The 27,708-nt window shown below is 46.5% G+C and overlaps 1 protein-coding gene across 1 annotated transcript in view; it reads left to right on the forward strand.

Moving 5' to 3' along the window:
* ITGA9 (integrin subunit alpha 9) overlaps positions 1–27,708 on the forward strand; it is a 293,781-nt gene that overhangs the window by 34,965 nt on the left and 231,108 nt on the right. The window contains exons 5-9 of the mRNA XM_090284501.1: positions 10,155–10,222; positions 15,287–15,416; positions 18,125–18,210; positions 20,423–20,491; positions 24,829–24,966. Coding sequence (XP_090140627.1) covers positions 10,155–10,222; positions 15,287–15,416; positions 18,125–18,210; positions 20,423–20,491; positions 24,829–24,966 — 491 coding nt within the window. The remainder of the gene's footprint in view (positions 1–10,154; positions 10,223–15,286; positions 15,417–18,124; positions 18,211–20,422; positions 20,492–24,828; positions 24,967–27,708) is intronic.

Consider the following 27,708-nt stretch of genomic DNA (forward strand, 5'->3'; position numbering starts at 1 on the left):
AGGGATCACTCCAATAAGAGAGTATAACCTTGTAAACATTTATGCATCCAACATAGGAGCACCTTAATACAGAAAGCAAATATTGGTGGACATAAAGGGAGAGATTGACAGTAATACAGTCATAGTAGAAAATCAACAAGGAAATAGTGGCCTGAAATGACACACTGGACCAGATGGATTTAATTAGTATTTTCAGAGTATTTTACCCCAAAGCAGTAGAATACACCTTCTTTTCAAGTGCACATGGGACATTTTCTAAGATAGATTTCATGTTGGTACACAAACAAGTACCGATAAATTTAAGAAGATTACAGTTAAGCATCTTCAACTGCAATATTATGAAAATAGAAACCAATTACAAGAAGAGAAATGAAAAACACACAAACACGTGGAGGCCAAATAACATGCTACGAAACAAGGAATGGGTTAAGAATGAGGTCAAGGAGGAAATAAAAGATGTGTTCTCATTATTGGTAGTCTCAACTTAACAATACAAGCCTATCTCAAAAACAAGGAAGATCTCAAATAAAAATCCAACCTTACACCTAAGGGAACTAGTACAAGTACAATAAACAAAGCCCAAGGTGCACAGAAGGAAGAAAATAATAAAGATCAGAGCGGAAGTAAATGGAGTCTAAAAAAATACAAAAGATCAGTGAACCCAAGATCTGATTCTTTGGAAAGGAAAACAAGATGATAAGCCTTTAACCAGGTTCACCAAGAAAAAAAGAGAGAACCCAAATAAATAAAATCAGAAATGAAAGAGGAGAAATGACAACTGACCACAGAAACACAAAGGATTGTAAGAAAATACTGTGAACAGTTATATGCCAACAAATTGGACAATCAGGGTGAAATGGATAAATTCCTAGAAACACACAATCTTCCAAAACTAAATAAAAGAAAAAATCCGAATAGACAGATTACTAACAATGAAATAGAATTAGTAATAAAAAAACTCCCAACAAACAGAAGTCCCAGATCAGATGGTTTTAAAGGCAAATTTTACCAAACATTCAAAGAAATATTAACACCTATCCTTCTAAAATTATTCCAAAAAATTCAAGAGGAGGGAAGAATCCCAAGCTCATTTCCCAAGGGCAGTATTCCTGATGTACAAAGATATAAAAATCCTCAACAAAATATTAGCTAACCCAATTCAGCAATACATTAGAAAGATCATATATCATAGCCAAGTGGGATTTATTCCTGGGATGCAAAGTTGGTTCAATATCCACAGATCAATTTATGTGATACACCACATAAGCAATAGGAAGGGTAAAAATTATGTGATTGTATCAATAGATTCAGAAAAACCATTTGACAAAATCCGACCTCCATTTTATGATAAAAACTCTCAGCAAAGTAAAAATAGAAAGGACATAAATAAAAGCCATATATGACAAATCCACAGCTAGCATCTTACTCAGTGGGGAAAAGCTAAAAGCATTTTTCTTAAGATCAGGGACAAGACAAGATTGTTCACTTCCATCACTTTTATTCAACATAGTATTGGAAGTCCTAGCCACAATAGTCAGACAAGAAAAATAAAATGCATCCAAATTGGAAAGGAAGAGGTAAAACTGTCATTTGCAAATGACATAATACTGTATATAAAGAACCCTAAAGATTTCACCCCCCAAAACCCTACTAGAACAGATAAATGAACTCAGTAAAGCAGATAAAAAATATTCAGAAATCACTTGCATTTTTACATACCAATACTGAACTATCAGAAAGAGAAATTAAAACAATCCATGTACAATTGTATTTAAAAAAAAAAATTAGTCCCAGCCGCATAGCTCAGTTGGTTGGAGCATCATCCCATACACCGAAAGGTTGCGGGTTAGATCCCTGGTCAGGGCACGTTCCTGGGTTGTGAGTTTGATCCCCAGTTGGGGAGGGAACCGATCGATGTCTGCCTGCCTGTCTGTCTGTCTCTTTCCCCTCCCTCTCCCTCCCTTCCTCTCTCCCTCTCTCTATTTCTCCTTTTCCCTCTCCCTTTCTCTCTAAAACTCAATAAAACATATCCTTGGGTGAGGATTTAAAAAAATACCTAGGAATAAATGTAACCAAAGAGATAAGAACCCTGTGCTTGGAAAGTTTTAAGATATTGAAGAAAAAAACTGAAGATATAAATGAAGGGAAGCATATACTGTACACATGGATAGGAAGAATGAACATAATTGAAATGTTCATATTACCCAAAATAATTTCAAGATTCAATGCAATTCCTATCAAAATGCCATTGCATTTTTTTATAGAACTAGAACAAATCCAAAAATGTATATGGAACCACAAAAAACCTCGAAGAGCCACAACGATTTTGAGATAGAAGAGAAAAGCTAAAGGTATCACCTAATATCAAACTATACTATCAAAACAGTCTGGTATTGGTATAAAAACAAACATAAATCAATGGAACAGAATAGAGAGCCCAGAAATAAACCCATATCTGTATGATCAATTAGTATGGCAAACCCAGCAAGAACACACAATGGGGTAAAGATAGTTTCTTTAATAAATGGTGTTGGAAAAATTGGACAGATACATGCAAAAAAATGAAACTATACCACCACCTTATACCATATACAAGAATCAACTCAAAATGGATTAAAGACTTAAATGTAAAACCGGAAACCATAACATTTCTAGGAAAAACATAGGCAATAAACTCTCTGGTATTAGTAATATTTTTTTCTGATTATCTCTTTGGGCAAGGGAAACTAAAGAAAAATAAATGGAGCTACATCAAACTAAAAAGTTTTTTTTACAGTGAAGGGAACCATCAACAAAACAAAAAGACAACCTACTGAATGGAAGAAGATATACACCAATGATACATCTGATAAGGGGTTAATATTCAGCATTGATAAAGAACTCATACAACTCAACACCAAAACGCCCCCAAACAATCTCATGAAAAAACCGGCAAAGGACCTGGATAGGCATTTCAACAAAGAGGACATACAGGTGGCCAATAAACATAAGAAAAGATGCTCAATGTCACTTATAATTAAAGAAATGCAAATTAGCACCATAAGGAGACATCGCCATACATCTGTCAGAATGGCCGTCATCAATAAATCAACAAACAACAAGTGCTGGCAAGGATGTGGAGAAAGGGAACTCTAGTGCAGGGTTAGTGGCAATGCAGACTGGTGTGGCCACTAGGAAAAAGTGTGTAGGTTCCTCAAAAAATTAAAACTAGAATTATCTTATGACTCAGGAGTTTCACTTTGGGGTGTATGTCTGAAGAAATTTAAAACACCAATTAAAAAAAATTTATCCCTATATTCATAGCAGCTTGATTTATAATAGCCAAGATATGGAAGCAACCCAACTGCCAATCAACAGATGATTGGCTAGAGAAGAAGTGGTCCCTATACTGTATAAATGGAACACTACTTGGCCATAAAAAGAAGGAAATCTCACCATTTGTGACAACATGGATGGACCTAGAGGGCATTATGCTCAGCGAAATAAGTCAAAGTAAGACAAATACCATGTAAATTTACTTATATGTGGAATCTAAAAATATAAACAAAACAGAAATCGATTTATAGATACAGAGAACAAATGGGAGGTTGCCAGAAGGTTGCCAGTGGTTTGGGGGGCTGGGTGAAAAGCGTGAATGGATTAAGGAGTACAAATTGGTAGTCACAAAACAGTCATGGGGGTGTAAAGTACAGTATAGGGGATATAGTCACTATTGTAATAACTATGTGTGGTGTCAAGTGGGTACTAGAATTATTGTGGGTGGGGGAGGCATCACTTCGTAAATTACATAAGATCACTATGCTGTACACCTGAAACTAATATGAAATAATATTGAATGTCAAAAAAGAAATATTTGACTAACAGAAGAATTCACTTTATATATCCACTTACTCCTTCCATTTTATATATTTCATATTTATTAGTTCATTTAAAAAAACAATAAAGTGGATGCCGTTTCTGAATTATGGCCAGTAAAGGCAGAGAAGGGCCCTGAGGCAGGGAGAGGAGGGGTGGCTGGTGGGAACAGCCAGGCCCAGAGGAGGAGGCCAAGTCTCTGGCAGTGATGCTGGGGGTGCAGGGAACCCCACCAAAGCTTTTCCTTAGTGCCAAGAAGTTTTTACTTTGGGCACAAATATAGTCTGACCTATCAGTGGAAACCAGGACCCTGAAAGGACACACCTGGAATGCTGACGAATATTCTATTGAGGCCCTCCTTTGGAGCCTCCCCTAAAGCCTCTACCTTACAAGCCCTTAGGACAGGGGACCCAGTCTGAGCCTTTTCCTCCCCGCCGCCAGGCACGTTACCTTCCCTCTCCTGAGCTCAAGGACCCTTCTTTAGCCTCTGTAAAGTGTTTCCTAAGCCCGTTTCTTCCACAGCTCACTTCGTCTACCTCCGAGACTTTCTAAATAGACCTCTTACGTTTGAGTCTCATCTCTGAATTCATTCTTAGCCAGGACTCAAGTACTGAGATGGCGGAACTGAGGTCCAGTCTGACCCCACCCGTCCCAACACCTGGTATGTTCTCACCACCAACAACAAATGTGTATACGACATTGTGTTTATCCATTTGTCCATCAATGGAAGGCTTCGTTTTTAAAGGGTGGGAATGTTATTACTGAAAGTGTGTTCCGTGAAGCATGGTGTTGTGGCGGAAGCGGATGGGAAGTCAAGAGTCTTACTCTTTAATCCTGACTCCGGGTAATTAGCTGTGTGGCTTAAAATAAACCCCGTGCTGTCTCTGAGCAATACTGATTTCATCTGTAAAATGAATGGATAGGATTAGAATTATAGCTTCTCTAAAGATCATTTCCCCTCTTAAAGCCTCTTGTTCTCACTTAATTGTAAGTTTCTAGCTTTACTGCAGTTTGCATTTAATGCTCACCATAGCTTAATCGTCAATTATTTTGATAAAATGTTGTCCCTTCCTCTCCAACCTAGCTATTTAGATTTTTTTTTTTTTTTTTCCGTTTAGGTGGTGGTCCCTCACAACTGAGGGTAGTTTTGTTCTCGCTTTAGTTTTGTATGTTTAAGTGCCCTTTTTATTACAAGAGCCATCTGCCCAACTTCACTGTCTTCTAAACGGTTGTTTATTCATCAGTTATTGGGTAGCCACTCGGAAATTGAGCAAAAAAATCAGAAATAATTTTGAAGACTGGAAAGTTATTTTTTTAATCTGATATTTTATTTCATGGCTGAGCTAAGGAATTATGGAAAAATAATTTTAAAATTGGTGTGTTAAAAAGACTAGCTCTGAAAGATGAAACGTTTTCAGGTGGGTAATAGAAAGATTAGTAGGACGGATATATGTTACACTGTATATAAATCTTGATGTTTCCATGGGTTGGTTTTATCCCACCAGCGTCTGGGAGGGGTGCAGGAAGTGACCACATCCAAGTTTATCCTTGAATGAATTAAAATTCATTAGCGTAAGCTCCGTGCATTGAGTTGTGGATTGGGAACATTTGGAAACCAGTATTTTTTCCTCTCTGAATTGCCTTCTGTTTAGACAGGGTTTAGTAAAGCCAGCAGCTAAACTAAGGAAAATGCTACCATTTTTAGAACGAGGAGACACACAACTTAATGAATCAAAGTGTGTGACGCAGGCCCAGTAATTCAAACCTTGCCATAGCGAAAAGAGCCTGCCATCCTGTTCCCAGCTCCTCCAAGTCACTTCTAAGCTTCCTTGCTCAAATGCATCTTTTGCCTCCCAGATTCAGTTCCCCCAATTTTTTTTTAAATCCTCATCCGAGGACTTTTTTAAAATTGCCTTTTAGAGAGAGAGGAGGGGGCAGGGGAGAGACAGACAGACAGACAGACATAGATGTGAGAGAGAAACATTGATTGGTTGCCTTTCTGCATGCACCCTGACCGGGGATTGAACCCGCAACCTGGGTATGTGCCCTGACTGGGAATCGAACCTGTGACCCATTGGTTGGACGATGCTCCAGCCAACTGAACCACACCAGCCAGGGCCAGTTCCCTCAAATTTAACAGCATTAAGAGTTGCTACGGAAGTCAGCCGCTGTCATGCCAAGCCCGATTCTCCCTTGCTGCTTCGAGGTGGATAAATGTTTTGTTCCACAGCGGCCCTGCCCTTGGGCATTTGGAGACTGAGTGGACATACCCAGGAGCAGCCCACTGCAGGGCCCACTGCCTTTGTGTGTGTGCAGGAGAAATTCTTCCTGGGAACATGGACTGAAGGTCCCACCCATCCCTCCACCGCCCACTTCCTGGACTTCTCAATGGAGGGAGAATGTGTGATGTGGGGGTCTCTTGGGGACGCAGGGCCAGTTGCAGCCCCTTATCTCCAAGCCCACCGCCCTCCTCTCGGTTCTGTGGGAGAGGCTTTCCTGCCTTCTGCAGTCCGGGCAGGCAAAACTGCGTTTTTCAGGATACGCATACGGCACGTAGGTGGGTCTACCATACCCAGCTCCTAGGCCATATGTGGACATTTGGAAAGTCGATTAGGAAGAAAGAATCAGGTTAGAATATCAATGGTATCTTTAATTCACAGAAATAGAAGCCAAAAGAGTGCAAACAACTGAAGTGTGTTGTGGTCCAGCATCAGGCCTGTGTGTGGCCACAGTCGTCTCTTGGGAAAGCCCCCATAGCCCAGGTCTGGGCCCTAATGGGCCCCATGGCACCCCGCGGTGTCAGTTTACCTGTTGTGTGGCTTTGTTCCCTTCACAGAGTGCTTTCTTAGATCACTTCTCACTTATCCAGGACCACTGACAATCCAGCAGGCCAGCACAATGTGATTTTTTATTTTTTAACTGCAGAGGAGCAGGCTGGGCTGGGCCCTGAACTTGGGGCATGGGCAGCCTTATTGGCACAGTGGCGCTGCTTCTGAAGGTGTGATTGATCAGGAATAGCTCTGAAGTCTTCTGCGAAGGCTGCGTGCATCAGTTGAGGGGTTTGGCTTGAGAGGAAGAGCACTTTGCATAAGGGGGTGGTGATGGATGTGGACCCAGGTGTGGCAACTTCAGGGCCTTCGTCTCCTGGGCTGGGCCATCCCATGTGTGGCTTAGCGGCTCCTCTTGGGTTTTTGAGGACAGTCAGTGAAGGGCCCTGGCTTGGGCATGGGCAGGGACCGAAGAACTGGATCTGAATATACTCCTGAGGCCCAAGCAGGAACAAAATTGCCCAAGGTAGGCTCAGCCAATCTAGGTTTGGAGAGCGCAGAAAAATCCACCCTGTGGGTCCTTGCTCTGATCACAGCCAACATCATCCTTGGCCTCTGGGGTTAGTGGTGGTACCGGGTCAAGGACCTGGGAGTCCTGGCACCCAGAACACAACTGCTCTTCCATCAGGGCTGGGGTGGAGGCCAGGCGGCCTGACAGGCTGAAAGAGAAGAAGGCAGGGCTGGGAGGCTGGGGGGACAAAGGTCCAAGATGAAGGAGGCTGGAGAGTGTTCAGGTACTTAGCGGTAGGAGGAACGTGCCGAGGCCTCTTACATTTTCACCTGGGCCCTGGGTCCTTGCCCAGCAAACGCAGGTACCTGGCCCAGGGCTGGTGTTAGGGGCACTGCGAGGCAGGAACTCATCTTAGTGTTGAATAAACCGTGAGATGAACACACATTTTGTGATGGGGAGAGGCTTCATGTAGCTTTACCTGCCAGGTCACCTTGACAGAGAAGCAGAGGACAGGTTGGAAGGCTGTGTAATCCAGGGGGTGGATCCTATTCCAAGGAAAGGCGTTCATCACAGAGTCCCAGAGGATTCTGGAAGTTCGGAACATTGCCTGCCCTCTCATTGAGAGTTAGGAGCTTCACATGGTTTGATTCCTTGTTCTAGAGCATCCTGAGAAGGCAGTTATAGACCCTGGGGTTTCAGAAACAACACAGCCATGGGGGTGGTGCCTGCTTTCTGTGTGACCCTGTCCCTCAGGCCTCTGATGAGGCTGGTCCCCAGTTGGGGAGCTAGGAGCTGGCCTCTAATGGTGCTTTGTCAGTGGCTCAGTGCTGGCTGATGCAGGGGTGATGGTAAAAAGGCTTCACTTGGCTGGCCTATCACCTGGGGCCGGGAGTGGGGTACTCCCAGCTCCCAGTGTGGCTGTGGCCACCTCAGAAACCCTGGGTTCTGCTCCTGGCTTAGAGTTTCGGGGTGAGGTGGAGAGAGAGTGAAGTTTTCTTACCTACCATTTTTTAGTGTCTATCACAAAAGAGATGTTGAGACATGTTTCTTCTTTAGAACATGAAAGATTCCCACCTACTTCCTATTCATGTCATAAATTTATGAGACCGAACTGGTGCGCCCTGCCATGTAGTTCGTTCACCTTGGGGGTGTCTGAAACTCCTTTCTCTGTTTCATTCGTTTAGGTGTTAGAGTTGGGTCTTGGGCCCCTGGAGTCGGTGGGTGGATGTGCTTTCTCCTGACCTTGCAGATTTAATAGAACAGTTCAGGTTGGTAGGTTTTGATCCTTGCTGCCATTGTGCTATATGATAGAGGGATGAGTATTTTGATTGTTTCCTGCCTTCCTACAATTTGATGCAGGATCTGTCAGGGACTTTGCACGGGTCCCCTGTTAGCCCTGGTGTGACATTTTGCAGAGAACAAACAAGGTCCCTTCACCCCTGGACTTTCTGGCAGGCCTGTTGAATTCTGCTTGGGATCGCAGGCCAGGCCAGGAGGAGCTCCTCAGCCCTCTGCAGGGAAGAGGAGGAACTCACTTGACATTCCGTTGTAATTCAGCAGCCGGCTAATGGCCACTTACGGGAAAATGTTACCAGGCTCTGCGGTCAGTGTTGTTAGAAACTAAATTACTCTGGATGTGTCCCCGGGGTCCTTTTCCCCTTCTCCTGCAGCAGAGGCTGGGAGCTGCAGGAAGTGCCACTGTGTTGCAATCACAGCTTCATTGTTCCTTTGTACTTTTTTTTTGTTTCAGATTTAAGGATATTGTGTAGTTAAGTATAAAAGTTTCAAAATTAAGTCTCTTGCTTTTAAGGTATTACAGACTTGCCAGAAACCCAGGGGGTGATGGGGACAAGGGTGTCCCTGGGTTATTTTGCTGAGTAGCGCCAGCCTGAAGGTGCCCAAGGGCAATCATGAACCAGTGTCCAGCGATGTCAGTTTCACATGTAATTAATCTGACTCCTCTGAGCCGAACATCTCTCTGTTTCCATGTCTTTTACACAAGCAATGATTTCAGGTAGCTGGTCACTTCCTGACTGTTGTGTAATCATTCACTTTACGAAAACCTTGGATAGGCCACAGAGATGGAAGAATGTGGATATTTGAATCTGCCAAGCTTGGGGTAGAATTTTGGCTTTGTTACTGTCTAGCTGTGTGACTTTAGACAGTGCACTTAACCTCTCTGAGCCTCAGGAGTTTTACCTGTTAACAGCTAAATGGTGGTACAAGCTCCCAGGGATGAGGCATACATGCTATGGTGAAAGTCGACACATCTAACAGAGGGCCGGGAACATGCTAAACACTTTCCCTCACACACTTAAAAAGGCAGCAACATGCTGTCTCTTTGTCAGGGCGGAGTCTTGGGAACTGAGGGGGAGTGGTGGAGGAAAGAGCTTTTCCTTTTTTTTGACCTGGAGAGACCCTCCCTTTTCCTTGTGTGGAACAAGGAAGATGAAGGTAGCAGTGTCACCTACGCCCTCAGTGATGGTGTAACCGTGTGCTGGGACAGGTGTGCCAAGTCCCCTCTTCCTGCAGCCCCTGGGCTCCCCTGGCAGGTTTCCGTTGGGCGCTGCTGTGGGAAGCATGTTGCTTCCAGCTGTATGGAGTGTCTTTGGGGAGGCTTGGTCGTCTTCCAGGGGACTCCACACTGGGAGGGCAACATCATTCCATTTCCGGGCCATGTTTTCAGCTCCTCTTTCCTACGGGGGCTCTCTGTCATTTCTAAAGTAAATGAAATAATTGTCACCAGCCTCCCAGCTAATTACCACGGCTGCTGCTCCTCTTTCCCCACATGGCATGGAGGCTGCACTTGGCAGCCTCACTACCTGATGGCACTACAGTCTGGATTTTTGAGGTCTGGTGGATTTCTGAGACTTTCCTCCCGGGCCCCAGTCTGGACGGTGTCCCAGGGCCCAGCCAGCGGCAGCACCCGGGGAAGTGGCCAGTGTGCCCGGCCGCCCCACACACGACGGACACACACACTGACGGGCTGTGGTTTTCTCTCTCCTTCCCTCCCCCTCCAGAATATAAGAAGAAGTACGGAGAAGAACACGGCTCCTGCCAGGCTGGGATAGCAGGCTTCTTTACCGAGGTGGGTGCCATTCCGTCCTGGGAATATGACCCGTGCCCCTAGATTTTCTTCTAGCGCTTTTATAGGTGAAAACAAATTTATATCTTTAAATGCCTCTTGGATTTATTTTTGCAGCCACTGAGTGGTAGAAATGAACTAACGCCATTGTTTTCCTAAATATACTGTCGGTTATTGATACTGTGTGCTGAACAGTGTTTCTTGTCCCCCTTGATTTGAAATACCGTCCTGCCATGTGCCCAGGTTACTCTCTTCTTCCATCTCAGCAAGCATTTAGATAGTGTCACTTCTGTGTCTGTCCCTCCTCCAGTAAGGTCTAGTGACGTATGACTCAGCCCAGTAGGCAACAGGGACCCACTGCAAGTTCGAAAGCAGGGGCAGCACGGGGCGGGGGTGGGGGTGGCAGTGTTGTAAGAGGCCATGTGGGCTGGGTGTGCCCTGGTGTTTGGAAGTGGGAGGGCCTGGAGGGAGGCCTGGTAGGGGGCTGTGATGGGGTCTAGCCCCAAAGCAACAGTGCAGGTTCGGGAGAACTCTTTAGGAATTTGGAGAACAGGAAGGCAGTGTTAGGGGGCAGAGGACTGTGGTTGGCAGGGGAGGTTTGGAGTGGGGGTTCTGGAGCACAGTGGTGCCAGCAGACGGGGCCACCCCAGGAAGACTCACTGGGGCAGGTAAGCTGAGACATGAGTTTCAGACATGTGCTATGTGAGGTCAAGAGATGGGACTCTTATCAATGTTTTTGGAGAATATTTGGATATAGGGACTGGAACCCAGGCCGAGCGAGAAACGTAGATTTGGTCAATGCTAGTAACTGTTGAGGGGTCTGGGTGTGCTTAGAATGGAGGCAGAGTGGGGTTCGGGGAGAGAAAAAGTAGACTCATTGCAGAAATGAGGGCTCAACAGAGCTGCTGATGAAAAGCTGAGGGAGAGGGAGAGTCCCTGGGGAGGGGTGTCATGGTGGTCTCATCAACTGGAAAGGCAGGGAGGATGAGGGCCTGGGGGCTGGGCTGAAGTTGGGCTTGGCAGGGGGAGTGGGAAGGGCAGGGGTGTGGAGGGGAAACCCAGGGGGCCGTGCAAGCTCCAGGTGACCGGAGCCAGAAGGAAGCACAGGGTGGACAATAGTGGGGCCTCCGTGCATGGAGGGTGGGTGCGGGGGTGGCCGTGACCAGGAGTCACAGTCCTTTGACCCAGTCACACTGTCTCCGGGACACGCTGAGCCTTGGCCTCTGCTTCAGTTCCCAGGCTTTTGGCCCCTCTGAGCAGGAGGTCTTTGAACTCACTGCCTCCCTCATTTCTGGAACTTCAGCTGTCGGAGGCCAAGCAGGAAATGTGGTTGAAGGGGTCAAAGGGCACAGCCCCCCTCTTCTGCCCTCCTGCTGACCTCGTCCCTTACCATGAGTTGGGCTGGCCCCTGCACAGGGCAGGCAGCTGCCTCCCCAGCTGGACATACTTCTGTGGCCCTCTGGACGTGGCCATGTTGCCCTGACATACTGTAGCCCAAAGTGCCTGCTTGACCTGGGGTCAGTGTTCGGGGGTTATCAAAGCTCTTTGAGTTAGGATACCAAGAGCGTTTGAGCTGGTCATTGAAGATAAGGGGGAATTTCCTGGGGACGTCATTTATTTTTGTAGCCCAGAGTGATAGAGGTGATAGATACTTCTAAGCAGCAAGAAAAGACATGGACCGTCTCCCGTGAGCATCGGAGCCCACTGTGGAAGCCTGGGGACAGACTTCCTTGTCCGTCCCAAGCATTCTTCTACCCTCCAGCTCCTGCCACCTTGCTGTGTGCAGAAGGAAGCCCGAGGCTTCTCTCAGCATACCCTGACATCCCCGTACCTCGGGCGGTTCTGCTGATAAAGGCCCCCACTGTTTATTGATGGTATTCCACACATTGCTGCAGTTGGCGGCGGCCGTTCGCCCATGGAGAAGCTTGCATTTCTGTGTGTGACATTTGCGCTGGCTGTTCCCAGGTGCTGCGGAGCTAAGCATCGGTAACATTTTCTGCCACTTGTGGACAGTGCCAGAAGGTACAGGCATCACCTGCATTGGCTGGAAAAAGCCCAACGTGAGGGACTTCCAGGAAGATGCTACTTCCCTGCCCCCACCCCAGGGTCTCAGGCTTGGCCTCGGTTTATGCAGTTTGCATTGAAGGCAGCAGAGGAGGAAAAAGAAAAGAGCCGTAGGTTTTAAAGGTTTTGGAGGAAAAGGATTACCTCGGCTTATTCTCCCTGTCATGCTTGCGAGAGGATAGGCAGGGATATGCTCAACATGTATTTCTCAGCTTTATCCTGGATTAATCTAAATCCAGAAGCAGTGTGTCCACCGCCTGGGGTGGCGATGTGCAAAGCTTTTGCTTAGAAGAGTGGCAGGTGGAAAAAGCCCGGTGCTGTGAATGCGGCTGGTCCTGAGGTTATTGTTTGTTATGTTCTTTGGTGCCCTTTGTCCTTGGACACTGATTGCAGATTTCTTTTGCAGGTCAAGGGCAAGGAAAGTCCCCTCTGATGAGCTGATCATTTGTCTTTCTCACACCCCTTTTAGAACTAGCACCGTTCCTTCCACAGAACACATGAGTGAGTGTTAGCGGAAGGAGTGAATGAATGACTGAATGAATGAATGCACGGCCCTCATTTTCCCAGTGAAGCGTCCTGAATACAGGAAGGGATATATTTTTATAAAACAGTGGGATATCTCTGAGAATATCCAGCTTATCATCAACACCTCCCCTCAGGAGGGATAGGATCTCAGAACCTTAAAGTGGGGTGTTCGTGGTCCACCCCGTCCAGAATTATCATCAAGAGCAGACCATCCAGGCAGGCACCTGGGGGTTTTCTTCCCTCTGCGCTCACACCCTACTCTTTGCCCAGGTACTTTCCCCAGTGGACCTCAGAACGTGTGGTCGTCACGGCACTGCCCTGAGGTCCCCACTGCTCTCCCACCCACACACCCGAGCCTCGCTCTCTCATTTTCTCTTTAGATGTTTCTGGCTTTTTCAGACATTTGCTCCCTGGGAATTCTGTGTGGCTTCATGAATTGTCACCAGAAACCCAGAATCTTTGTGGCAGGATCTGGCCTTCAGGGACTTGTCGGAAACCAGCAGCTTCTGGTAGCGGTGAGAGGCCAGCTTTGCAGGGAAGGGGTAGCCTGGATGGATCTTTCTGAAACGTGACAGTGTGGGGACTCTAAAGTCCAAGGGAAATAATGAAAGGCCACCTGCATGGTGGCCTCACTTCCACGAGCCTAGATGGCCTGCACCGTTGGGGCTTTTGCACAGCTGAGGGATTTCCTCTTGAAAATGTCTTTATTCTAACCCTTTTCAATAGAATTTTTCTAAGATATTTTGTACATTTCCATGTTGGCTTACCTTGGGAATGTCACACAAAGACACTTTGCTATCTGTGTGTCTAGTGTAAGCTTTCATACATAATAGTAGGTGCTTCATGTTGTTGAGTGATAAATGAAAGATTTTGTTAGGAAAATAATTTTTGTTTTCTGTTTTTGATTTTTATTTTAAAAAAATTAAAAAAAAAATTTCTTGTTTTATTACAATTGTCCCATTTTTCCCCCATTGCTCTCTCTGTCCCGCCTACCCCATCCCCTCTCCCACAGTCAATTTTTGTTATTTCTTCATTGTGGTGTAGATAGTTGAGAAAATACAGTTAGAAAGAAGGGATTCTCTTTGAGGAAGGAAGGAATCAAAGCCTCGGCCACGGTGCCAACCGGTCCAAGGACGCAAGAGATGCTCAGCTCCCCTCGGCCCCTCCCAGCCTCCTCGTGGCACAGGCTCCGTTTTAATGTCTGTACCGTTTCCTCCCAGGAATGCACTTTGCATTTTCTGAGATGACTTCACTGTCAGTGTTTCATCATTGTTCTAGAAATTTGAGAAAACACAGAGAAAGTAAACTTCAGAGATAAAAAGTTTCCTGAAATCCTATCGCCCAGCGGAAAAACCCCACACATTTTATCTTTCTGGTCTTTGTCGGTCTGTGTGTATACATGTCTTTTTCCTTTACAAAACCTGATCACGGCACAGGAATTGCTTGCTGTAGCCTTTTTAACTCAAGAGCCCTCTGTGACTCTCGGTGCCACTGGACTGTCGACAGTATTTTTACTGCTACAAATTCTGTTGGACGGAGGCACCGTGACTTAGAATCCCTACGGTGAGACGTCTCGGTCATTTCCAACTTTTGTTCCACAGTTAGGCATCTTCTTGTGGGTAAGATCACGCAGATATCTGTGCTGCACTCCTTAGGTAACCGAATCACCCTGAGAACTAGAATTAGCGTCAGTAGGTCCTTAGATGTCTCTTTAGCACAGACATGCTCTCAGGCTCGTTGAGGATGTAGGCCCATTTTCTCTTCATCGAAATGCTGAAGACAGCTGTGTCTTTGTGTACCGGGGTGTGTTTTGAATCATAGTGCTGTCTTTGGTCTCTTCTCTTCCCACTCTACGTCCTTCCCTCCTTAGGGAGCCTCTCTGCTCTCTTGATGATGTCCTTCTGAGTTTGCAGTGGGCTGTATTGGCCAGAAAACCTGGGCTCAGACCGTTTCTAAGGAGAGAGCCCTGAGTGAGGACTGGAGTGTTAGTGCATGTCTTTTGCAGAGTTGATTTTGCTCCCTGTTTTCCTCTTGCTCTGTAGCAGGCAGGTAGGGTCGCTGGATGGCGGGGCTGGAGGCCAGGCTGGGGCAGGTGGTGTTGTCTTTTCATGAGCATCAGTCCCTGGAATTCTGCAATTCAGGACAATACCCGATCTTGGCCATTTTTTTATTTGATCCTGGTGGGAAGGTGAGGAAGCCTCATCTGCGGGTAGTATAGGGACCTGGTAGGTGACTCGTCTCATCACCTTGCTCCATTGGTCATTATTCCCAATGACCCCATTTGTATAAGAGACTCCATAATGCCAGGGAGTCCAGTGAACTGTTGAATATTTTGAGTATTTGTTGAGATGGAGAAAGTCCTTGGTGACGTATCTTTAATTTGCTTATGAGTTCCTTTCTGGGATGGTGGTTCTCATCTCCCTGCCTACTTCCCTCTTCAGCTTCTTTTCTGATCACCTTTGGGTTTCTCTTTGGTAGGAACTGGTGGTGATGGGCGCGCCAGGGTCATTTTATTGGGCCGGGACAGTCAAAGTGCTGAACCTTACAGACAACACCTACTTCAAACTGAATGATGACGCGATCATGAACAGGAGGTACACGTACCTGGGTGAGTAGCTTAGAGAGGTGACAGGTAAGAGGGAACTTGGGGAGTGATGACCACAAAGTTCATAAATTATTACTTTACTGGTGGAAAAGAGAATTTGTTGGCTTTTATGTTTATTCTAATTAGTTACAGTTTTAGCCAGGGTACCTTAACATCAAGACAACCCCCCCTCCAATGGTGGAGAACAAAGCAGGGAACTGAATTAAAACTGTGATTTAATTTAAAAGCAGACAGTTGAACCTCCAGGGTAGCAAACGTTTTATTTTCTTATTTTAGCAGTTACTCAAGTTCAAATGATCAGATACAGAAAGAGCGCCACAGAATCCTGGTTTTCCATGGTGTTCCTTTGGGTGAGGTCTCTACTTCCTGGTTACCAAAGTGGTTGAAAATAGAAATAATAAGAACCAGATATTATCATGATGGATGGCAGCTTAATGCTGGAGTGTAATTAAAGGCTCAGAAAAACTTCTCCTCTTTTCTCAACCTTTTTAATCTTCAGGAGAGAAGATAAGACACCATTTAAGTTAGTAGCCAGCAGACAAGAAATGACGCTAGGGCAAAAGACCATGCCTATTTAAAAACAGGGATAGACTGTCTTTGCTTGAGTACATGAACATTTTACATGGCTTTTCTTTAATTCATGGCCTAAATGCTATAATTCTGGACTGAAAATGAAGCTAAACTTAGGCGCAATGATGAGAAAGGAACGCTCTTTCACATTACACGTAACTTAAATCTGGGGGCATCCCCAGCCCCTTTGCATAGAGATTCACTTGTGAGATGGCAGTAGGGGATAGCAGACTTGCCTTTTCCCCTTTAAGTGCAGGTTTTTGCCCAGTGCATAGACAAGAATACCTTTACTGGGAGTCTTTGAGGTGTTCGCTGCTCTGCGCCCTTAACTCTTCACACTGTCATTCATTGAGCACCTACTGTATGCCAGCCTCTGCGTATTTGCTCTTTTCATTCCGACACAACCTCCTAAGATAGCTGTTGTTATCATCCACATTGTGTAGGCAAAGACACAGAGGCACAGAGAAGTTATGGAATTTGCCAAGGTCACGTGGCTCTTAATTAGCAAAGAGGGGGGTTTAAGCCTGCGGTTTCTGAGTTGCCTCCTCTGTCTGTGCTGTGGAGGCACCACTGACCCCCGCTAGGCAGGGGGTGCCTTGGTGGGAGGGGGGAGGCATTGGTCTCACATTTTCAGGACTCAGCGTAGTACCTGGTGCACCATAGGGTTTCAACACTTGCTTATTAGGTCAGAAAATGAAAAGGAGGCAGAAGAGAGCCTGCTCGGGGGTGGGGGTGGCTTTAGGGTCTAGGCTTAAGGCTGGTGGCTTCTCCCTACATACAGAACGGGGGCCCTTACCTGCGGCAGATTTGCAAGGCTCATTGGAGGCTTTGATAGCACTCATGGAGCTCTGGGTTAACTAACGTGAGCCTCCCATCTGAGTGAAACCAACAATCGGTAAATAAGAATTGATCTCAATATGGTGTCATCACAAAACCCAAAGAGCTTATGATCACAGCATTAGTGTTTGAGGGTGGTGACAAGGTTTGGGGAATATATGGCAACTTGTCTGCAAGGCTCTCAGAGGGTAAAGGAAACATTTAAGCCGAGTTCAGACAACTTTTTCTCTTCTTTCTAGATTCCTTCTGAATCCAAATTCTTTGCCTGCCCATCCATCCATCCACCCATCCATCTACCCATTCACCCATCCATCCATCCATCTACCCATTCATCCATCCATCTACCCATTCACCCATCCATCCACCCATTCACACATCCATTCACCCATCCATCTATCCATCCATCCATCCATCTGTCCATCCCAGTCAGCTTCCTTCCGCCTTCCCTAGGAGGGAGTGTGGCATAATGGTTAGCTCTAGGGTCTTGGGAGACACACAGACTGGATTTCAACCTTGCTCCGTGACCTTTGATATGTTGCTTAGTCACATTTAGTCCCCATCCCCACATCTCTAAAATGGAAGAAATAATCATATCTTCCTCCTAGAATTGTGAGATTAAAAGAGATAATGACATCCAGAGACATGTACAAGATGTTCATAATAGCCCCAAACTGGAAACAGCTCAAATGCCTAGCAACAGGAGGGGAAAAAAAGATTCTGTGGTATATTCACGCAATGGAGCATTAATCAAGAATAAAAAGAAACTACTATACTCAACATGGATGGGTGTCACAGTTATGTTGAATGAAGTTCTAGATCAGGCAAACAATATATAGTGACAGAAATCTGTGTAGTGGCTACCTGTGAGGGGGATTGGCTGGGAAGGGGCCAGGGGAATCCTCCTGGGTTACGGTTCTATGGTTATGTTCAGTCAGGGTGGTGATCACATGGTTATATACATGGGTACATATTCCTTAAGTTCTACACTTCAAATGTGTGTCCTGTATGAAAATTCAAAATGTACCAAAAAGAAAAGGAAACAGATATGGAGTATTTAGCCTAGTACCTGTTCCAGAGAAGACACTCAGAGACCACTCTTTATTGCCCTGATGTCCTTGTGAACATGTCTTTGTGTGAGATGAGCGATTCCAGAATGAGGAGACCGACAACTGCCATTGGACCCAAGACTAGCTGGGTAGTAACTGTCTAGTTAAGGGATGCTTGAGAAATGTTTTCCTCTGGTAGATCTTCTTCCCTGTCATTCTTTCTCAACCCTGTCCTCGGTTTCTGCCCATTCCTTACAGGCTATGCAGTCACCGCCGGCCACTTCTCTCATCTGTCCACCACTGATGTGGTAGGAGGTGCCCCGCAGGATGAAGGCATTGGGAAGGTGAGGAGGAAAGTCTGCGGAGTAGCATGGGGCCAGACAGGAGTGCAGGGCATGCTGCTGCTGCTGTTATAGAGGTTTGTCACCCCACTGTGTTCTGCACATTGTTGGGTGGCTGGCAGGTGAGTGGTGAAGTACTGAGGAACCTCGGCTGTCTTCCAACCACTTTGAGTGTTGACCTTGAAAATTAATCAGAGTGTGGTTAGTACTCCCAGACCTCTTCATTCCCTGCACATTTGCATCTGAGAATGTTTTTCACAGCTGACTCTGTGTGTGTGTGCACGCGCACGTGTGTGCACGTGAATGAGATTGTTAACTGAACTTGACATCATGGCACCCTCCAAAGGAATGGTGTCCAGTGCGAACTTCAAATCCTCCACTCACCCAAAGCTTTCCAAATTGACTTTGACCTAATGGAGCCAGGTCTAGTTCCAGATAGCTTGGGGGATATATTTATTTATCTTTGGGTCCAGATTCTTATATTTATTTCCCCAATGTTTTAGAAACAAGACTGGTTCAGCCCACAGGCTGGCCTGGGACTATATGTATCACTTTCCCTAGACTATCCGCCCAGAGTATAGAAAAGACCCCATGGATCTGGGGCCGTCTGGGTCCCTTTGGGAGTCTCAGCCTCTGTTGGCGCCTGACATATGGGAGACCTGTGCTTGTTGGTTCTTTAGCTCCAGGATATAGGAAATCCAGATTGAGTAGATTGGGTAGGTCCAGATGAGTCAGGAACCTGAGTTTTTAATAAACTGTGTAGGTTCTCTGATAGGACGTACTGGATATAGAAGAATGATCTTTGGATCTGAGCTCATGCATTACACCTAGGAGAGTCTAACCATATCTCTGGGGACTTAAAGAAGAGGGGTCTGGATTCTGGAGAGGCCGAGATGGGCCAAGACCGCTGTTAGTTGGAGCCTTCAGGCAGTGTGTCAGGGTGGTCAGCTGATGAAGTTTGACTGTGATGTGTGTATGAGGGTCATTTCCCTGGGTCGTCCTAGGCAGGAGTTAGGAGCCACTGCTCACGTTTCTGCAGCATGTGCCTCCCTCCCCCCTAACACGGATGCTATGGAGAAATCTTTGAAAATGAAACTGCATAAAAACCCCGGGGCACTGAGTAGGGGAGGCATGTAGATAAACTCTGATGACTTCAAGGAAGATAGAGGTTTTTCTGAGTCACATGAATTCCTCTCCATGGTGGAGGGACAAAGTGCCCCCAGCTGTGCCCACATTGATAATACATGCCGGGGGCAGAGCTGCGGGAGCCCAGGTACCTCTGTAGTGTTTACCTCCCAGTTCACAGCCATGCAGGTGCCTCAGGGCTGCTTTTGGTTGGACCACGTGAGAGGCACTAGGGCACCTGGTCGCAGTTGGTAAAGCTGATGACTGTTCCCTATTCCCAGTGACGGGGGCTGGTACAGCCCTGATTCCCAAGGACCCCCAGAATGGACCTCTGGCCTTCAGGATTTTTGATGGTTATTCATTCCCGTTCTCTGATCATGAAAGCATTCACAAGATTCTTCACCCTCTGGGAGGGTCTCCTGCCCTGGTTCTCGTGGGACATTCTCTTCCCATAAGATGTAACTTGAAAAAGAACTTCCACAGTTGTGCCATTTAGGAAGGCCTCCGTCAATTGTCTTCTTGGCGGTGGTGATTTATGGTATAAGTGTGCATACGAAAGGCTCTGAAAAGTCTCCCAGTAAAGGAATGTATTTAATGTTTAACTCTGGCATTTGCCAACTAAACTCATATATCTACACAAGCAGAGCTCAGGGCTGTCATGTTCTTTGGTGTCACTTTGGAAAACGGCTTTGGCTAAAATACCTCCCTCCCTCTGTCTTGTCTTGACATAACTGCTCAAGCGCTCATTAATTAGAATGAAGGAAGTGTTTTCAGGAAGAAAACACTTCCTCTATGTGTTGAATTGTTTACTAGTAATTTGGAAGCTCCTTGGGTCTTGCTGTGCGTGGCTTGCAGCCGTGATGGGGCTCTGGAGCAGTGGAGGTAATTTCTGCCTTGGGGTCAAAGGACGCTTTCTTTGCAGAGCCAATGAGATGAGAGCCATGCTGACTTCATTGTAATCAGCCAGCACAAGCACACTGTCCTGCACCTGGTCAGGCATTTCAATAGGACTCCCAGGAGGATGCTGATAAATATCGTCGGTCATTGCCTCCATCTTAACTAGATTTTTTTTTTTTTTTTCATTCCATAGGTTTATATTTTTAGAGCTGACCGAAGATCAGGCACCTTAATTAAGATTTTTCAGGCATCAGGTAAAAAGGTGAGATTCTTGGTATACATATGTGTCTTTCTGTGGTTTGAGAGATGTCATCCTGTGGGAATCAGATTTTACTCATTGGAACATTGGTTTAAAGGCCTGAGAGTTCCTTTACCTTCTCAGCATTAACCGGACCGTGCACATTCATGGGATTCATGCTTGTGGGAGACATGTAGCAAGATGGCCAAGTTCAGTACACAGTATTTTGTTAAAGGTTGTCTGCATTTCAGACACTGTCATCAAAATTACTGCCTGCTCTATTTCTCTCTGCCTCTTTGTCTTTCTCCACCTGTCTGTCTGTCTTTGTCTCGCACGTACACATCTGCACCTCCAGAGAGGGCAGCATGGCTGCATACAGGTAGCAAGCAGATCTGATTATGTTCCAAGGAGGTGTGCAGATAAATGATTCTCACTTTCCCTAGGTCACCCGTGCAGCGCTGCCCCTTCCTCCTCCCATCCTGAGCCCTCTGCCTCCATTGCCATGGGAACTGTTGTCACACAATGAAAAACCAAAGACAGTCCCCATTTTCCTTTAGAACCTTGAAATAGAAATGGCTTGGGAAGGCTGCCCTCCAATTGGTCTTGGGCAAAGTTTATTTGCTTGTGTTTTCTTGTTGCCCTCACCCCATCCCTGATCCCAATTCCTGCACTTCAAAAAAACATTCTGACCCGAGGACCTTTTTTCATTCCTTTTAGGGAGAGAGGAAGGGAGAGAGAGAGAAACATGGATGTGAGAGAGAAACATCCATTGGTTGCCTCCTGTATATACCCAGACTAGGGATCGAACCTTCAACCTTTCGGTTACGGGATGATGTTCCAACCAATGGAGCCACACTGGCCAGGGCTCCCGCAAAATTTTAATCCTAATTTCTATTAAGATTGCACTATAATCTGGCTCAGATCAGCAGGATTGTTTAGCATGACTGGCTGCAAGTTGAGGTGGGTAGTTCAGAGCCTTGCCTCGGTGGAGGCCTTCAGTGCGCTTGGGAAGAAGCACAGGACCTGAGGCTTGGGAGGGAGATGCTAGGAGACTGTCAGAAGGTGATTTTCCCTCCCAATACCTAGAGAAAAGGGGGAAAGGGTGGTTTCCGTTTTGGGCGCCCACGGGCCCCAGCCCTAGTTCAGTTTCTCTTGTGAGTCAGATCTGCTGGATGAGCCTGACACCATTACCTGCTGCTCTGATGGGGAATCCTATTCCAAGTGCCAGAAATCCTACTCATTTCGTGCATTGTTAGTAACCTTAATGCATGTACTCAGTATATAATTGTCTTAATTTTTTTCAGCAAAAAAATGCATCTCCAAACTCAGTTTTGTGAAGTTTTTCCCTGAGAACAGCTCTGCATTCCCCCGAGAACTAGGCTGCTTGTTATTTTAACATTTCTAAACCCCAAAGCAGCAACATTGGAAAATGACTGAGCAATTCTGCAAAGGTTTTCCAAGAAACATCCAAATTAGAAAGAAATAACTCTATGCCATTAGCGATAAAGGGTCCCCTAAAACAAGTAAGGAGTGAACGCTGCTAAGCCTGACATTTTAGACGGGTGGGTGTGTCTATTGTGGAAAACCCAGACCCCCTCTGTGCTTCTTCAAATATACCTGGGCTTGAATGCATAAAATCGAAGGGTTCTCCCTCCATCCAGATTGGGATATAATTGATGTATAACAGCGTGTAAGTTTAAGGTGTGCAGCATGATGATTTGAAAACTTGTTACGTACATATTGTGAAATGATTACCACAATAAGGTTAGTTAACACCCATCAGTTCACAGAGCTACTCTTTGCAAAGGTCTCTTTAAATCACACCTGTCCCCCTGTTTTCAGAATTTTTCATGTCCAATGGTGTCTGTGCCTCCCACCTGCTTCCTCCATCCCCTGACCCCACCTCTCCGCTGCCTGCGCTAAAGACAGACTCAATTAATGCCTGTCATCCCGGTGTCATTAACAATCTATAGTTGTGCCTCCTCTTCGTTTCAGAAACCTCTTGGTTTGGGTGATAATGCACATGGCCACCCACCTCTGACTCGGCTGTGCGTCGGGCTGGGGAGTAGATCTAAGAGTGGGTGAAGTGAGAAGTAAACATTTGGGGGCCCACTTATTCAAACTTCCTGTGGACTTCGAGTTCCAAGCGTTTCAGAAGTTCCAGGAGACTCGCTTGCACGTCTGATTGAATATCCTCGTGGCGACAGGACGAGGCAGGGCTTCACCTCCCAGCCCCATGGCCTCGCTGCTTCTCATTTCCTTTAGGGCTCCTGTTGCCCTTGCCTTGCCCCATTCCAGAGTCACCTCTTCGTCTGCCACCTGCGGTTGCCCTCTTGTTGCACGGTCCTCTCGCTTTACCCTGGTTGTTATCTTTCTGATTTGGAAATAGACCATTACTCTCTTTGTGCTTATTCCGCTTTTTTTGCCAGAGACATGAGACATCCTTGTCTCTCGGACTTCTCCATTATTTCATAGCGAAAGGACGTGACCCTAGATTCTCCAAGGGTGCCTTGAGCTTTACTCCTGTGTCAGGTTTACACACACAGATGAGGGTCCACTTCTGCTTTTGTGTGGCCAGAACTTGGTCAGATAGTCCTGTCTCCTGGCTTCACCATGGGGAAAAAAACAAACCAACCCTCCCCACCCCCAGTTCTGGTCTTTATTGGTTGACCTCCTTCATATACAGTACACATAAGAAATCACCAATATGTATGCAGTTCAGATGTTAATAGAGACTCATGGCCCTGCATTTCCAGGCCGATGGGAGGTCTCTGACCAAGAACCGCTCACCCCAAAGCATGTCATTGCCATATTGAAGTTTTATGGAATTAACCGAGTATAAGGTGCATTAGCATGTCAGAACGTGGATAGGAAACTTCATGGACAGGGATTTCTGATTTAACACTGACGCAGATGCCAAGTTAAATAGTCCATTAGAATGAAGCAAATAGTGCCCCGAGGCTCAGACAGCAGCTTTGGGGCCTTGCCTGGGTCTTAGTCCTTTTACCAAAGTCCAGATAGAGAGGTTGGCAAGGCCACTGAGTCAGTGACTTGCAACTGGTTTCTGTGTTCCCTGTCTCCTGTGAGTCTAAACCTCCTCTCAGGAAGGGGGGGTTCGGAGGGGGTGTGGTTGAGTGCAAGTGGCCTTGGCATGTGACTGGCAAAGGGCTTCTGAGTCCCCTTGTCCCAGGGTTACTGCAGGCAGTAGTCTGCAGTGCCCCCCCCCCCCACCTGTGTCCTACCCTGCGGGTTAGCTGCCAACAAACCCACAGTGGAAGAAAAATGCTTCTTCAGAGCCCTTTTACTTGAAAACATTTATTTAAAAAGGATTGCTTTAAAAAATAATCAGAAGTTGCAAACTGGCAGCCTTTGGAAAGGATACAGTCTACAAAAATTTTTTGTTTGTCTTGTGCAGTCTGTTTGTTTTTTTAAAAACATGAATTAGTTGCTGTTATTTAAAAAAAAAAATAGGCCTTTCAAGTAAAATATTTGGTTTTTGGCTTCTCTTGAAAAATGGGGAGGTTGGCCTTCCCTTGATCTGCCTTCCGCATGGCAGCTGTTGACTGCAGCTGGGTCTGTGGATGCCAGTCTGCCCCAGTCACCACCACTCCCTGTTGTTCCTTCGACCCTGAAGCCAAGTGCCACTTGCCACCTGCAAGCATACTTGCAGTGTTGTTTTTTACTTGTTATGCCACCTGCCTGGATCCCATTTGCATTTGGGTTTAAGATCCCTGGTTTAAAATAGGAGGCACTGACTGGATCAGGCTCTGAGTAAGGAAGAGCCAGTGTAACCTGGCTGTGTTCCCTCATCCATCACATAGTCTGTGGGTTCTCCCTTCTTCTGTCACAGCTCCTGTGTTCCTAACCCGTCTTGAGCTGTGTCCAGGACCGGGAGAGGGTAACCTCTTTCCTCACATCACATTTATTTTCATGCCTGTCTTGTGTTGTGAAATTTTATACTCCTGTTTGCTCGGCCTTGTCAAATGTCTGAATTACAAGGCACTTTTATGATGGTTGTAACCTATATTTGCAACCTCCGTTTGTATTTTTAAAAACGGGCCTTGTTCTCTCGGGATCGGTGCATCTGTTGTCCCCTTGGTAGGGCACCAGGACAGGGGACTCTGATCCAGTTAGCTCCGGTCTCAGGTTGACCAGGGATCCGCATCACTGCGGGAAGGCACAGGGCAGTCGGGTGGTCCCCCATTTGCCTCGGCATTCCGGCTCATGGGGCAGCACCCCCAGCACAGCCCATGGGGGTCTGGGGGCAAGTGTCTCTAAAAGACAGGGGGCAGGAGCAGAACGAGGGCCTCCTGTGTGAGGGCAGACACTGAACGCTTTGTTGCAACTCGACTTGGTTGCAGATGGGCTCTTACTTCGGCTCCTCCTTATGCGCAGTTGACCTGAATGCAGACGGCCTCTCCGACCTGCTGGTGGGGGCCCCCATGTTTTCTGAGATCAGGGATGAGGGGCAGGTCACCGTCTACATCAACAGAGGAAATGTGAGTACATTGCTGGGCAACATGTGGGAAGGGTTGGGGGAGAGGGACATTTGTCCAGCGAGTAGTGATGGAGCACCTTTCTGGGCCATGCTCTGGGCCACATGACCTGGACGAGGTTAGAAGACATGCTTCCTACCTTCAAAAAGCTCAGTGCCCCATTAATGGAAAGTTAGAGACAATGTTAAAACTGCCAACATACAGGCGTTAAGAAAAGTCTTAATGGGTTGTGGTTCGAGTGCTTACCATGTGCCAGGAGCTGTTCCTCCCGCTTTCTGTGAATGATTTGTGCATATGTATCCATGGTTCCCATTTTTCAAGTAAAAAAAAAAAAATCCCTGAGGCCCAGAGAGGTTAAGTAACCTGCCCCAAATCACACAGCTAAGAAGTGGCAGGCTGGGATTTGAACCCAGGCAAGTTGGTTTCAAAGTGTCATCTCAAGATTGTGTTGCCTTCCTGGGTGTATATACACATCTGCTCAGCGAATCAGAGAAGGCTTCTCAGAGGACACAAATGGCTAGAAGGAATTTTGAAGGAGTAGCTGTTCCGCGGATGGGCAGGAGCAGGCTGGAAGCTGGGCAAGTGTGAGGCTGCGAGGCAGCAGGGCCACTTAGTTCAGCATGGGGGTTGGGCGGGGTCATTGCAGAGCCAAGGGCCGTAATCCTGATGTCCCTTATTCTGCAGAATCATGAAAGGGATGTGATGGGGTCAGAAAGATGCTTCTGTCCCCCTTCAGCCGACTGGAGGGTGGGTAGGAGCAGGAACTGTGGGTAGAGGGAAGCAGGAGGCCAGTGAGAAAGCAAAATCTTTTCAGGATCTGCGAGTCAGAGTGTCCAACCAGAAGGGAATGGTTGAATGAATAAATTCTGGTACCACCAGCCTTTGAGCTAACATGAGAAAATGCTTATGAGATAATTAGCGAAAAGCAGGATTAAAAACTACATACACAAACAACCTTTAAAAATACACAAAATACATACGTAGAGAATGACAATAACAGATCTCTCTGGCTGGTGGTCTTGGGTAGATTTTTAGTTTTATCTTTACCCAAATAGCAGAAATGTAATGCTTTTATAATAAAAGAAAATCAGCGAAAGTGTACTTTTAAGCAGCGACCGAGATGCCAGTTATCCCCGTTGGGAAGGGGCGGTGGGGTTTCGCCACAGCTGCGTGAGCAAATGCCAGAGAGACAGGGAGGCCATTGAAGGAGGGGCCAGGGCACGTGAGAGCCTTGCACGTTCTTGGATGTTTGCAAACTCTTTTGCAAGGTGGATCTAAACCTTGGAGGGAAGATGCTTCCTGGGACCTTCCTGCTGCTGTGACTCTGGTCACCTGCATCCCTATTGGCATTGCAGGAAGGGGGACAAGGGAGGGCCCGGCAAAAAATGAGGTGATCGTTATTGAGACGAAAACAGCAAGCTTTCATTCAGTGGCTCCCAGCCGCTCAGTGTGCAGGAGACGGGGACATTTGTGTGGGCGTTAACTTGTCTGAGGCAGTCAGGTGACCAGCCCGACAGCCCCATGATGTGTCTTAAGTCAGGGCGTGGACACTTGGAGCCAGATAGTTCCCCAGATCTGCTGTGGGAACATTTCACCCACACTTCTCACTCACCACAACCAACGTTTCCTAATGCCACGTGCTTACACTCAGGAGGTACCAAGGTATTATTTCTGTGGAAGCTCTAACTATTTGATTAATGATTACAAAGCAGTGTGGAGGAGTGGGGAAAATAATGACTTTGGAGCTACATGGACCTGTCTTGCAATCTTGGTTTTGCCACTTACTAGCCAGGGTGCCTTGCACACGTGGATTAAAATGGGTGGCTCAGTTTCCTGGTCTGTAAAGCAGGGGGGAGTCATACAGTTTTCTTTACAGAGTCGTTGCGTGGCTGAAATGAGGAGATGGGTAGGCAGAGTCTGGTACGTAGAATGAATCGGCCACCGGTGCTTCCTTCTCCTCCCCGCTAAACTATTGGAAGAAATCAACGCATATTTGTGTCCTGGGGTGTGAGTCTCATTGGCTTAAAAAATCATCACATCTTTGTTTCCAAGGTGCAAGTTGTTTGTGGACTCGGTCATGACAAAAGCAAGGCGCTCCCTGGGATGGCCCTGGGTGTACGGGGGTGGCTCCAGAGTCTAAACCTATGGTGGGGCTGGTTCAGACACTCTTATGCCCCAAAATACCAGATTGCATTTTAACACTGATATTCACATGTCTATGATTTGAGATAGGGTGAGTATCCTCAGATGGCTTTTACTACAACTGTCACCCTTGACTTCCTCCCTCTGTTGGTTGGTGTTTGCTCAGGAAATCTGAACCGCACATGATAATCATGACAATGGGGCACAGTTGTGTGTGCCCCACCTCCACCCCAGCCCAGAACTGCTGAGGGTGGGATGTTCTGAGCCATGGCTCCCTCTGTCAAGGTCACCAATACACACACCTTGCAAAACAGCTTTACAAACTTGTACTGAAAAGCAGGAGAGAAAAATATGGGTTGTTTCCCTATTTAAAACAACTTTGGGGCAAAAATGTTATGCTATAAAGCAAGCCGAAGATACGGTGGGACTGTGGGGACAGGTAGGTAGGTTGGTTGGTTTCTAGATTGTTAGATAGGACAAGGGAGAGACTTAATTATTGGCCACAATGAGATTCCCTCCAAAGGGCACCTCAGGCTGTTGGAGAGCCTCATGCTGCCCAGGTAAAAGGGACTCGTCTTGCCCCCAGGACAGAGAGGTTTGGGT

Source organism: Furipterus horrens, unplaced genomic scaffold (assembly GCF_987537825.1).
Source record: "Furipterus horrens unplaced genomic scaffold, mFurHor1.1.pri manual_scaffold_7, whole genome shotgun sequence".
NCBI lineage: Eukaryota > Metazoa > Chordata > Mammalia > Chiroptera > Furipteridae > Furipterus > Furipterus horrens.